The sequence below is a fragment of the Cryptotermes secundus genome, unplaced genomic scaffold (genome assembly GCF_002891405.2).
Source record: "Cryptotermes secundus unplaced genomic scaffold, Csec_1.0 scaffold371, whole genome shotgun sequence".
In the NCBI taxonomy this organism is placed as follows: domain Eukaryota; kingdom Metazoa; phylum Arthropoda; class Insecta; order Blattodea; family Kalotermitidae; genus Cryptotermes; species Cryptotermes secundus.
In genome coordinates this window covers 628,755-643,041 of record NW_019741978.1, presented here as the reverse complement: position 1 = coordinate 643,041, position 14,287 = coordinate 628,755, and the positions used below count along the sequence as shown (strand labels likewise).

The 14,287-nt window shown below is 40.1% G+C and overlaps 1 protein-coding gene across 3 annotated transcripts in view; it reads right to left on the bottom strand.

Moving 5' to 3' along the window:
* LOC111872897 overlaps positions 1–11,517 on the bottom strand; it is an 18,271-nt gene extending 6,754 nt beyond the window's left edge. The window contains exons 1-4 of one of the 3 annotated variants that reach the window (XM_023867160.2): positions 9,986–11,514; positions 8,594–8,761; positions 5,997–6,152; positions 1–557 (exon numbers count right to left, since the gene is read on the bottom strand). In XM_023867160.2, the coding sequence (XP_023722928.1) occupies positions 543–557; positions 5,997–6,152; positions 8,594–8,761; positions 9,986–9,988 (342 nt within the window). In that variant the 5' untranslated portion in view covers positions 9,989–11,514 and the 3' untranslated portion in view covers positions 1–542. Of the gene's footprint in view, positions 558–5,996; positions 6,153–8,593; positions 8,762–9,985 lie in introns of all 3 variants that reach the window. The other 2 variants (XM_023867158.2, XM_023867159.2) reach the window with 2 other exon arrangements.
* Positions 11,518–14,287: the final 2,770 nt, after the last annotated feature.

Here is a 14,287-nt window from a genome sequence, read left to right as displayed (position 1 = left end):
AGGTAACTGCGTATCCAGTTTACATAACCACCAGAAAATCCAAGGGCACTCAGTTTGTGAAGAAGCAAAGAGTGGGGAACAAGGTCGAAAGCAGAAGTTAGGTCAAAATAAATGGCATCCACTTGACGTTGAGAGCCAACTAGGGGAGTAATAAAATCAAGATACATTACTAGATTGGTGGTGGTGGATTTACATTTTGTGAAACCGTGCTGGCAGGGATTTAATTTCAATTTGAGGTCATGTGAAACATGGTTATGGATAACATATTCAAATAATTTCGAAAAATTGTTAAGAATCGAAATAGGTCTGTAGTATTTGACTGAGGCACTATTGCCTTTCTTAAAGATAGGAACAACTGCCGCTTGCTTCCATAATGCAGGAAAACACTGCTGAGAGAGACTAAGATTGAAAATATGCTTCAAGACAGGTGCGAGTATATCAGAACAACCCTTAATGACAAATGCTGGGATGTTATGTTATATTCTGGTTTATGTTAGTGTTGATATTTCAATGCTGATTTTTTGCAGAACATGATTGATATATTATTGTCTCACAGCCTGCAAACATAACATGGTGTAATTAGTTATTTCTCTTTAGCTTGTGTTGGGTGAGGGGGCAATGTCACCAAATTTACTGTCAATTTTTCATACCTGTCCCTCACTTGATAACATGTGCTGTCTGCTGTGCTGGTGCTGTGGTGTAACCGATCACTTACCTACCGACCCGATTTTCGTACGGTATTTGTTTCTTAGTACCAGTTTTATACCAAATGTAACTTATGCCCAGTCTTGCATGACGAATGTACAGATAAGAGTTTCTGTAATAAATGGTGTGGTATGTGATCCGCTTACATCATCTTATCAGCCTAATTAAAGGAAGCTTCCAGATTGCTCTCGATCAGAAAAACAATTAAAAGAAGCTTCGAGATGGATCTGGAAAGTTCTTGAGCGTTACTTCATGCAGCAAACAATTGAGAGAGCTCAGGAACATTCTCGAAGGGGAAGATTCCAGAACATTGCATCATCCTTTAGTATTTAAAGGGGTTGATTACCAGAGAATACAACCCCACACACAAGTTATGGACAAGTAATAGATTACTAGCAGAGTAAACTGTAGTAGTAGAGACCACGAGACACACAAGTAATGGAAAATTAACGCTTGTCAATTAGGCTGGAAGCCAGTCCATTGCTACCTAGTGCTGTGGCCATCAAAGTTTGTATACAATGTGTGTTAAAGTACAGTAGTGGTTGTAGAACTGCAGTTATAAAACAAAAGGTTAGTGTGCTGAATAAATCAAGAGTATCAACTACCGGTGCTCTGTGGTGGTCTGAAGACTTCTTCACTGTGTGGGTGTGTTAGACCCCTTCTCGTCGAGCAAGGTCCGTTATGCACCTAGACAGACTCTCAAGGCTCAAACCTAGGACATCATCCTTTCTATATTACTAATACTTCGACATGGTTCTCTGACCATGTAATGGCACCCAACTTCGTTATCAATGAAAGTGCAAAAGAATTGCTACAAATGTCGCCCAACATGAGGGTACGACTAAAGAGCAGCTAAAGTGGTCGGTGTTTGAGATGGTATTAGCAGGAAGATGTACAGTGTTTAAAACATAGTTCAGTGTATGTTTCTTTTTTCTTTTGGCACTACAGCCCCAATTTGGGCCTTGGCCTACCTCCAAGACACTCTTTGTTCATTTTGGTTTACCAAATCTCAGACGTTTGGTTGGATTCCTTCGGATGGTGACCAACTCATCACAAGGCCTCTACCCCTACATAAACACAGAAAAAAATGTGCGCACACACGCGCACACACACACACAATATTCATGTACTGAGTGCGATTCAAACTCACGATCCCAGCTTCCAGGCGAGTGAAGACAGTGCATGCCTTAGACCACTCAGCTACCATGACTGGCTCGGTGTATGTGTTACCTTGTGCAAATACTATACAAGGTGTACTGGAAAGATCCTGGACTAGGGTAAAAAGAAATATTGGCTTAACTTAATTTGTCTGCCATCTCTTTCAAAACAGTCTCCTTGGGAACATATTGTGACGTGTCGCGCTAGCTGGACGCCCCCCCTCCCCCGGAGCGGTGACGCACCAAGCGGAGCCGAAGTGAGCCGAGTCCCAGCATGCTAGTCGCTATGCAACGCGGGTAAAGAGTGGTTGTGATTGTTGCAAGAGACAACTCCCGACAGCGTTGCTAGCAACACGGCGCCAGACAAGAGTGGTGTCTATTACGTGGCTGTTTTCTGGTGTTTCGGAACAATGCTAAATAAGGAGCAGCGAAGACTATTCAGTTAGTTCTCGAATTACAAGTTCACAGTTCTCAAGTTCTGAGTTAGCCAGCAACCAGTCAGTTGTATTCTGGCATTTGCAGTGTAGTATTTGTGATCCTGCCAATGGTAGTAATTGTCAGATTGTAATTTGGGTGCTTGTAAGTGTGAATGTGAAATAAAATTCGCTATATCAAATATGGCGTGAAGTTATTTGTCGCGTTATACACCCAACACGTGACAATATACAGCATTCCAATCGTTTTTTCCACGCTTCAAGAGAGCAGTGGAAGTCATTTTCTTCAATGCTGTCTAGCACCACTTGCAATTCCCTTTGGATGTCAGATACTGTTTCAAAACATCGTCCCTTAAGTTTCATTTTTAATTTGGGTAACAGCAAAATCACAGGGGTCTAAGTCCAGCGAGTAGGGAGGAACGGGATCGATAACCATGTTGTTAGTCACAAACTCTGTGGTTTTCATGGATGCGTAGACAGGTGTGTTGTCCTGATGAAGGAGCAATATGGCACATATTCCACATTTTCTGTTAAGCTCTCCTGGCAAACTCCATAACTGATCCCAATGGTGTCTGCAAGCTCATCCATTGTTCGGCAATCGTTTTTGTGGACAAGTTCTTGAATTTTTCAACATCTTCTGTCACTTTGCTGGTGTCTGGTCAAAATGGATGGTCATCATTTTCAATTCACATTTGACCGGCCTTGAAATGTGAATACCATTCAAAAACTGCTGTCTGGCTTAAACTTCAAGCACTGGACTCTTGAAATGGTTGTAAGCTTGAGCTGGCCGGAGTTTATTTAAATGCCCGTTGCTGCTCTGCGTTTAAATGTCCGTTCCTCTTAGGGTGCTTAAACAATTTTAAGCATTGTGTTTAAAAATGCTGTATCTAACACAATTTTATGACAAATGGATGGAATTAATTTTTAAAATTTTTATACAAAGAGTTATACTCTATTTTCCATTTTGATTTTATTTTGATGCTTACTGCAAAAATGGTTTCCCAGTTCTTCACAGAGTTGTTCTGCATTATAAATTCATTTCTGTTTGTAACACTTGACAAATTTAGCAGTCCCTGGTGTCATAAAACAGATGGAAGCAATAAAATCATTTGGTTCTCTGCTGGAAAACCTTACATCTTTGTTACACCCTTCAGATTATCAAATCTTTTGACTAAAGGACAGAAGAATGAAAGCACTGCTATTCAAGAAATAGCTAGAGGGGTCCCTTCTTCAGTGCTAAGACTCTCCATTCTAGCTACAAGAGATTATTGCCCTTTCTATGGTTGTGAACAGACAGTGGCATCGTGGCTGAGATACAGAGTGCGATCTGTTTTCTGTGCGTTTGTAGTCAAATCAAATAGTGTACTTTCATTTCAGCCCATATATAAAACAGATAACAACAAAATAAATACGAGGGGGTACCCAAAAGAAACTGAACTTATTTTTTTTTAAACTTATTTATTCAAATTTTAAGCACAAACCTTCAATCCCCTTCAAAGCACTCTCCACTTACACTAATACACTTGTCTAGTCTTTTATTCCATTTTCAAAACATTGTCTAAATTCATCTTTTGAGATGCTTGACAGCGCCTCCATCGTTTTTTCCTTCACCTCAGCAACATCAGCAAAACGCTGAAAAAAAGTTTTGATCATTTCGGGACTCTTCTTTCAAAGCACAGCATGCTTCCACACAATTTCTTCAATGGTCCGTTGTCGATTTTCCTTGATGATTTCACAAATTTTTCCAACATTTTCATGTGTTCGGACCATTGCAAAAACGACGATCACACAAAACAGTTGTCACTATAAACTCTGCCGAAACTAGTCCTTACCTTCTGAAGCAACGGTAGTCAGCTTATCGACTCAGGAATGTTAGCTCTATGCGCTCATATCGGCAAAACGCGGTACTACAAAAGCTCTGCCCACAAAAAAATTTGTTCGGTTTCTTTTGGGTACCCCATCGTATGTACATTGAATTTTACTATATATATTTATCACAATCTGCAGAATCTGCAATAAAAGTATAGGCTCGTGGTTGAGTTTGGGCATAACTCATATGTATACTCTTTTTTGCTGTTGTTAACTTAGGTATCATTTTAATTCCTCTATTATGGTTTTATTAAATTCTGTCTGGTAATTACTACATTTAAAAATAAATATTTAGGACTGTGAATGCGCTTCCACTAGTGGAGTTTAAACGCCCGACTGGCCACACTCATCACTGGCCCGATCAGGGCACTTCAGACATTACAGGTTAAAGAATGTTCTCCAAAAGGCTCACAAAGCATTTCAAAGGTTTTGACATTGGATTTACCAAGCTTCTCGCAAAACTTGATACAGAAACATTGCTTCATTTTGCCATCCATTGCAGACAAAACGAAACATGAAGTCAAAAAAGCACGAGAGTAAAAACAATGCCTGATCAGAGTGTGGTGTCACGTGACAGACTGATGCAATAGGCTTTCAGAAGTGTGACCTTTAGCCTCCCCTCTCATGTTCTTTCACTGAGGCAGTTGCAAAAATAACTGTCTGGGAACTATCAGATACCACCTCATACAAAATAATGCTTTTCGTCTTCATTGCGTTTATCTTTGAGTAGATTTATCTTTTTGTATTTGTACAGGGAGGTTCTTACAGTTGTTGACTGATTCATGGCTCCACGATTCACAGCAACCAGCACACCGTCGACTGTGAGTCAAATACGAATTTTGCCAGAATGAGCATATCTGATGGTCGATAATGTTTGGAATTAAGGGAAGTTATTAATTTTGTGAACTGCTTGATAGGATTATGTTTCATGATAATTAGTGGGGTTTATGCGTGGGAATGTGTTTATGATTTGACAGCAGTGGGTGAAACTTACCAACTCCATTAGTAATTTTTTCTGTTACAATTAGTGAGCACTGTGTTCTACAATGATGCGGTATACTTTAGAGCAATGTGTATTTCTGTATGACGCATTCAATTCTGCTAGTAAGTGCCTGTGAAAATTTTGTGATAAAAGAGTTCCCAGAAGACAAACAATTCACAAATTGGTAAATAAACTTCGATTAACGAGACTCTTTACTAGACAAAAAAACAAAAGAATAAGGGCCAGGTGCTCAATGTCTACCTCAAAGAACACTGGAGTGTCACAGCAGAGTGCAAGAAGGGCAACACAACTACTGCAGCTTAAACCATATAAGACAACAGTAATACATGCCTTGCAGCTGTGAGATCCAGCTAACAGGGTTCATTTTTGCAGTTGGTTTCTACAGTGTATCACTCAAGATGAGATTGATCCACAATTGACATTCTTTTCTGTTGAAGCATGGGTTCACTTGCAGGGATACATAAACACAAAAAATTTATAGATCCTGGGAACCCTATGATGTAGTACCAAAGCACTGTTCAGGGGATTGGACAGACAAGGAAAATGTGAAGGATTTTTCCACTACAGAATCATATGCAAACATTTGGTTTACACGGTATTTCATTCCATCTATATTAGATCTGCTTAAAAGAAAATGGGACTGGTACATCACAAGCAACATTCAACAAACTACAGTTGCCTAGAGACACTTTAGAAAGAAAACCTTCAAAATCTGGTCAACAGCACAGTGGAGCTTCTTCACAGGCACAGACTGAGATAGAGATGAGAACGAGAAGTGCCACTTCTGCACATTTGTGTTATCTGCCTAACAGTGCACATACAACTCACCTTAGGTTCAGCCTTTAGTTCTGGAAATGTTACTGCAAGAGGATCCTCTTCCTCTTCTGCCTTAGCCTTTACATTCATGGCCTGATATGCATTATGAGGTGTTGGGTATGGCTCACCATACAGACCCACTAAAACGTTCTCTGAATTTGTACAGTTCTGTAAAAACCATCACATCTTTCTCAGAAATGGATGCACAACACCACACATTAAACAGCTTATGCTCTCCTAGCTACTGCTGCTTCTCATTACATCTAGCTCATAAAAGCTGTTTTGTACAGATTCTCTTCTCTACATCTATCAAGAGGGGCCACACGGGAGCATAGTTGGTTGTGGCACTATGCTACAAGTCAGAAGGTCGTGGGATCAAATCCCGATGAGGTCGTTGGATTTCTTTCAACTGACCTAATCCTGGGTCAACTCAGCCTCTAACAGAAATGAGCACCAGGAATTAAATAATTTTCCTGGGGAATGAAGTTCGGATGGCACGTAAGGCTGACAACCTTACCGCCATCTTTGAACTTATTGTCTAGAGAAAATGTTGGATCCTCAATGTGACACAACCCTATGGGCCTTCACAGCCTGTTACAGGGATAGCTTTACTTTACTTTTACATCTATCAAGATCATTAGAAAGTATTCGGATCATAGCTGAGTGACCTTCCTAAGAGAAAATGGTCATTGCAGCAGTACAGAATATAACTGCTCTCTTTCGTACCTAAAACATCTTAAGGGGGAGCTCCATAACTTATAACCTTCATTCACCAAGCATAATTAAAATGATCAAGTCAAGGAGGATGAGATGGGCAGCTCATATAGCAGACATGGGGGAGATGAGGAATGCATATAGGACGTGTTGAGAAAAGCAGAAAGAAAGAGATCACTAGGAAGATCTAGGCACAGATTGCAAGATAATATATAAATTGATCATAAAGAGACATAGGATGCAGTGGTGTGGCCTGGATAGGGATCTGTGATGGGTTCTAGGGAACAAATTAATAAACTCTCAGGTTCCATACAATGTTGGGAAATTCTTCAGTGGCCAAGCAACTGGTATCTTCTGAGTCTCACACAGCTCCATGAAGTTATTTATGGTACATAAAGGCTCATTACTGTGGTCACACATGCTCATCATGGCTCTGTATCCTAAGGCAAACAGACCCAGTACAAACCCTACCAAACTACTTCTTTAAAATCTAGCTTAATAGCATCTTTCCATCTGCATTTAGGTCTCCCAAGTGGGCTGTTTCTCTCGTGTTCTCCCTCCAAAACTTTGTATGCATTTCTCACTCTCACAGGTGCACTACATGACTTACTGACATCAGTCTCCTTGAATTGATCACTTTCCTACATAATGTATCAAACTGTTATAATGTCAACACTAAGGTGTAAGAAAATCCACACATAGATTATGCAAACAATCAGAAGCAGGTGACCAAATACAGTAGAACTTGGTTATAACGTCATCAAAGGGACCTAAAAATAGTGTCGTTATAAACGAATGTCGTTGTAACCGAAATGGGCACTTCCACAGTAGCCTTATGTTAGTCACGTAAAAATCTACCAAAACCGAGTTAAAATGTTGCATTTTTTAGGGGAAATACGTAGTTAAGTACAGACTAACGTAACATTAACGTGGAATTGCCCAAATGTGTAATATCAAAGACATATTGCAGCGCTTTTCACTGACAACACACACCGCACTAATACTGTATATTAAAGGTAGGCCTACTCACGAAATTACAGTAGATTACATCAATTGTTGTGCCTTACTGTACCTAGATACGAGTACAGTAATCAGTTATCTTCATCTGTTTCCTGTTACTTGCCCAATACACACTTTCTAAATTACGTTCAATGTCCATATCAGAGAAATTCAGGAATGAAAATGACGTTACATACGAGGTTGACGCATTTGTGCATGTCATACTAAGCAAGGTATAAAAACAGTTGCTTTATGAGGAATTAGTTCGTACCATTGAATATTTGACGCAATAGACAAGGTGTCGCAGAAACCGATGTTGCTATAACCAAGTTTTACTGTATTTAATTTCTCTGACCAAGAGAACTGATATATGAAAATATATTTATTGTCTGTGCACACAAGCACTATACACAGTCCTTTCTCTCACAGCAGGAAATGTTTCTTCAGCTCCCTGCAGTACAATTCTTGCCATTCTTATTGCAAGGGAATGCAGAATCGTTTGTAACCTGTTCATCACATGAAAAACATTTTGTGGGGTTAATTGTAATTAGTTTACAAGAGTGCTAGTAATTAAATCCTTGATTCTAATAAGTGAAGCAGTAATTAACTACACAATTTCTCTGAAACACAGTTCAGTCTACACAAAATTTAATTTCATCTACATCAGAGCTGCTTAAAAGGAAATGGAAGTGGTACATCACAAGCAACATTCATTCAACAAACTATAAATGTCTAGAGACACTTCAGAAAAGGTTATTCAAAGGACAGTCAGCAGCACAGTGGAGCTGTTCCATGTGCACAGACAGCCAGACAGATGGAGATGAGAGAGACAACTGGAATTACTGCCTATCTGTGATATCTTCCTAACAGTGGACATACAGAAACATACAGCTCACCTCAGGTTCAGCCTTTATCTCCTGAACTGTTATTTGCGCAGGATCCGCTTTCTCTTGTGAGTCTGAGACTTCTTCAGCTTTTATATTCATGGCGTGGTTTGCATCATGACTTGCTGGGTATATCTCACCATATGGACCCACTAAGACCTTCTCTGACTTTGTATAGTTCTGTAAGACCATCATATCTTTTATCAGTAATGCCTGTACAACACCATATATCAAACAATGTATGCTCTTTTTGCTGTAGCTGTTTTTCATTACATCTACCCTATAAAAGCTGCTCTCTGCAGATTTCTTCTCTAGACTTCATAATCTTAAAATGTTAAGTTCATAATGCTGGGACCTTGTTCAGAATCCAATGGACCCTGTGGCAGTTCAATTCAATTCAATTCAATTTATTTCAAATTCAAAAATAGATCCAGATACAGGCTGGGAAACAACCATTGGATATAGAATGAGTCACAGATCAAAAAACAAACATTCCATTCACACAGGAACAAGTCAAGGCATTAAAAAAAAAAGGGGGGGGGACATATCAGCCATATATACAACAAAACTCCCCCGGTATGGAACTCTCAAAGGTTTCAGGCGTTAGTACTCATTACTCCTCTATTATTTCCATAAAATCCAACACTTTAGGATGTGGAAAAGTCATATTAGATAAATAAGTGGTACAAAGAACTAAGTAAAGACATAAGAATACAAACAGAATACAACCAGAATACAATTAATCTTAGCGACTAGTATATACAAAAAATTCATCCACAGTATAAAATGGGTGACAAGTCAAGGCATTCATAATATAAAACAAATAAAAAAAGAATATATCAGGTATATATACAACAAAAACTTACCCGGTTTACAAAAACAACACAGAACCAAGACATCTTATTATAGAACTCTCAAAGGTTTCAGGCGTCAGTACAAGCTCTTTTTTTAATTTTCATTACTCATCTCTTATTTCCATAAAATCCAATACAGTACAGAAAATATCTGCTCTTTATGTTACCTAAGCACTCATTACTGTGTCCACACATGCCCATCATGACTATGCATTCTGACACAAACAAGCCAAGTGCACACCCCACAAACTTATATCTTTAAAATCCATCTACACAAATGTGTAACTTTTCAGGTTTCCTATCCAAACCTTTGTATGCATTTCTCATTCTCATGTGTGCTACATGATCTACCCATACCACTCTCCTTGAATTGATCCCTCTCCTACATAATATACCAAACTGTTATAATATGAAGAACTACCTAAACTCCACTGACGGATGACGAAAACTAATACAAGATTGGTATAAAATTTTTAGTTTTTTTTTTGGGGGGCTATGAGAATTGACAGATAATAAAATTCTTCTGGGCACACAAGCACAAAACACTTACCATCCTTTCTCTCAAAGCAGGAAATATTTCTTCGTCTCTTTGTAGCAGAATCTTTCATAACCTCGAAACTTTCTTATCACACGTTTTGTGGTTTGCAAATGAATTGATTTGCTAGAATCCTGGTGATATGGAATCATATTTCTAACAAGCGTACTTGTATCTAGTCGCGAATATTTGCCCAAGTCTGTAAGGAAACATAATAATAATTCTGTACAAATACATACTAATTTGCTTTCTTTGTTCTCACAGCACACACTACGAACCTTAGGCAGTTGAAGCCGGTCGTACACCAAGGAAACTGCCAACCGCGATTTCTGAAAAGTGTAATCAGCCGGAGTTGACACAAGTTAGTAATTGGGGCTGCGCAAATTGAGGAAACGACAACGCAACGCGTTGGGAGACTGAGAAACTCAATATCCAGGCAACGGAGCATGCCAGTCTTCATTAGATTGAGTACGGCTGACGTGAGTTGTTGCGTGGATTCGTAGAAAGCAGCTGTTCTGTAATGCGCATGAGGATCCAGTTAGTTAAGTTGTCAGGAATAACTGACGGAGCTGGTAATTTGTTTTTGTGCAGTTAATTGAGCAAGAGCCTGGCGTATATGACAGACGGCGTGCAGTCTATGCCAGGCGGTACAAAGTAGATTTGGCTTGGGAAAAGAATTTTCATGAGATGAAGGAATGTGGATGTGTGTATGACGTCTGTTATCTGTGATTATTAAGTGTTTGCAGCCTGCTTTAAAGTGATACGTAATGTACACGAACGAAGAACTCGCGAGCATGCATTACATGTATGGTTTGGCGGATGGTAATGCTTCGGAGGCGCGTCGCTTGTATCAGGGACGCTATCCAATGTGCAGATTGCTAGACCGAAAGACATTTGAAGGTACCCATCGCCGCCTATGCGAACACGGGAGTTTCGCACGTCCACCAGGCACAGGGGGACGGCCAAGAAGTACAACCCCCGAGGACGAGGAAGATGTAGTCCTGCAGAAGAATATCCCGCAGATTACGATCTGGTGACTGCTACGAGAACAGCTCCTGTACAAGCCTTGCCTCCTGCGGATTATCCTACAGGAGTAACGTTCTGCCGGTGGTTGCTGCAACAATGCGGTGCGACGCCTGACTTCGCAGCTTTGGTGTTGTTCACGGATGAGGCGACATTCACAGGGACGGAATCCAAAATATAATCGGCACGTGTGGGCGGACACAAATCCCCGTGCAACTATCCAATGGTCTCAATCAACAGAGGTTCGCCATTAAAATCTGGGCAGCCATTGTTGGTGATTGTTTGTTGGGACCCTACGTTCTTCCGGACAAGCTTAATGAACAGAACTACACAGATTTCTTGCGTACTACATTGCCTGATTACTTGGAAGACATGCCACTAGCATTCCATCAACAGCTGTACTTCATGCATGATGGTGCTCCCACACATTTCAGTCTGTCTGCCCGCAGGCACCTTAATGCACATTATCCTGAGCGCTAGAGGTGGACCGATTGCTTGGCCACCACGCTCTCCTGATTTAAATCCCCTGAACTTTTACCTGTGGGGACCATTAATGTCTGTCGTGTATTTGACTGTTGTTGCTGATGTACCAACTCTCCGTGCGCGTATTGTGGCAGCCTGTCAGACAGTACGCACTACACCGGGCATTTTTGATCGTGTGCGGCACTCAATGCGACGACGAGCGGAGGCCAGTATTCAGGCAGGAGGAGGTCACTGTGAACATTTCCTCTGATACGTGACCAGAGTGTTCCAGCTGGCGTTACAGACGTATTCAGTGTAACAGTGCAACAGTGTGGAACTGGCTCATTCTTTACAAGCCAGCAGTTCTCAGCCACTCAATTCCCAGAATTTTATAAGATTCGTGGCATATATACCTTTATACTGAGGCATCCAGAGTCAAAAGCATTTCACATACAAAGGGGTTGTTAAAACACCCAGGCGATATTGCAGGGTTATAATTTGAAAATGGAACCCAATCCTGTGTATAGAGCCAGGATAGCTCAGTCGATTTAGCGACTGGTTAAGTGCTGGACAACCAAGGAATCGGAGTTTGAGTCCCGGTGGGGCAAGAATTTTAACTTCTCTGTGTCGTGCAAACCTGCTCTGTGTTCCACCCAGCCTCCTATCCAATGGGTACCGGGGGCTTTTCCTAGGGGTAAAGCGGCCGGGGTGTGAAGCTGACCACTCACCTCCAACTAATGCCGAGGTCAAGAAAACGTGGATCTTTACGTCCACTCTCCCATGCATCTTAATTGCATAGTGCTTAATTACTTCAGCACAGCGACAACTTCACTGTTTATACCAAATTCTGTGTTTACCCTGACGATCTGGCTCCACCATAGCGCGGAATATTACGAAAGTTGGCCTGTCATGTAAATGGAAGGCCATTGAGTCACCATCACTGCACATGTGACATGTTTCATGCAAGAATTAATTTAATATTGCTGGACTTGTAGAATGTAATGGAGGGATTTGGCGATGAATGAGGCTCTTTAAGGTTCTATAAAGAGAAAACGTCTTGAACAACTGTATACTCAATAGCGATGGTGAAGCACTAGATATATTTACCAAGAAACAATGTAAGTTAGCATTTATCCTGTTTGGCCAAAGAAAGATGCATTCCACTTAAATTTCAAACTATTAGCTATGGGATCTGAAAAAAACTTTAAACGAATCATACGATTTCACGTTAGTGGTGTGCACTGTTACAGTATTATTCGTTTCAGTACATTTTTGACGCTCTCTAAAACGTTTTCCACCTGTACGCCGATGAAAATTAACTTTTGACATCCTTTACATTTACTACAGAATGTAGTGCAATAAGCACTGAATGATGATCACACACCTTTGGTGCATTCAGACCTACCTGTTAGTTTCATCATGTCCTTCTGTATGTCTGCAATATCACACTGCCTTGCCTATGTTAATCAAACTGCATTTCACAGACCAATACAACATTTTATCAAGATTTTGTTTTATTCCGGGGTAGTTTCTTCATTTTCAAGGGTTGTGTTACTTACTGCATAAATTAGCATCACACGTAACTGTGGTTCTTTGACAGATTTTGATAAGATTTAATCCATGTTCTTATATTATACAAGTGTGACTATATAGTTCTGTCCACTGATTTTAAGCCCCTCAATACTGAAAGACTTGAATATATTTTGAAACGTGTACATCAAGTATTCAAATGAGAAATCGATTTACTGCATGAGGGCCACAAGTATGGCTAAACTACAGACGTAGTACGTTATATAACATTTGCAAAAAGCACGGTAATTTCCAGAAAATCACTAGCATTAATTGATGAACAGTATTTAATTGGGTACCACCAAAATTCTTGTCCTAAGTTCTGTTATCGCCCTGAACTTGATAATCTGTTAAATTTACAGCCATTTACAGCCCCCTTACTTTTTATAAACTCAAGACTGAAGAAAGAGAGGAAACTATCAATAAACCAGCATCTTTTAAGTTAGCAAAAGCATTCTTAAACGGTTTAAACGTGCTTGTGAGCAATTTTTTTTGGCTGCCCCCTCCCCTTGGAAAATCTCTGGGGAAGGGTGTATGTTTACAGCAGACTGACGTCACACATAAGTAAAATAACATGTTTAAGGTCGGCCAGTCACTTGACGACTCTGCTCTGTAAAAAATTTGCGAAATGTGAAGGAACGAAAGCAGGATTCAATCTTGCAGAATCATCTACGGCCCAAAAACAACTGTTTCGCCCACATGAATATCAGGAAACGGCAATAACAAGCGGAAATTATAGTACAGAAAAGCTGTCAGGCCGTTCTTATTGGAGATGTTCAAAATGTCGGCCATTGGTGCCCAAACAGAGGATGTGCTGGTGCATTACCCATGGACACGCTCTATGTGCAAGTGTAATGTATTTAAGTTCATACTGAACTGAATTGAGCTGAATATAAACTGGTAGTTTTGTACCTAAAATTGAATTGAATTACAAAATTTGTTAAAAACAAAAAAGGCCGGCAGACAAACACGAAGAAACTAACAGGCATGTAGGAATTGTCAAGGAAGATTAGGAATAACTGTAACAATAGTTTAAATTGTGAAGATGCATCGTTCTTTGTTTCACCCGCTCGCCACGGTGAGGCACAGGATATGAGCGGGGACCTGAAACAAAAGAAACAAACAAAAAAACTTCAGTGTGAACACCAACAAACAGATATTGTATTAACAGAACGAACACACAAGCTTACCCTTGCTGTTGGTACTCTTGCCATCTCTTCTGTAACACGTCTTCTTTTAAATACAAAATTCTTCAGACATCAT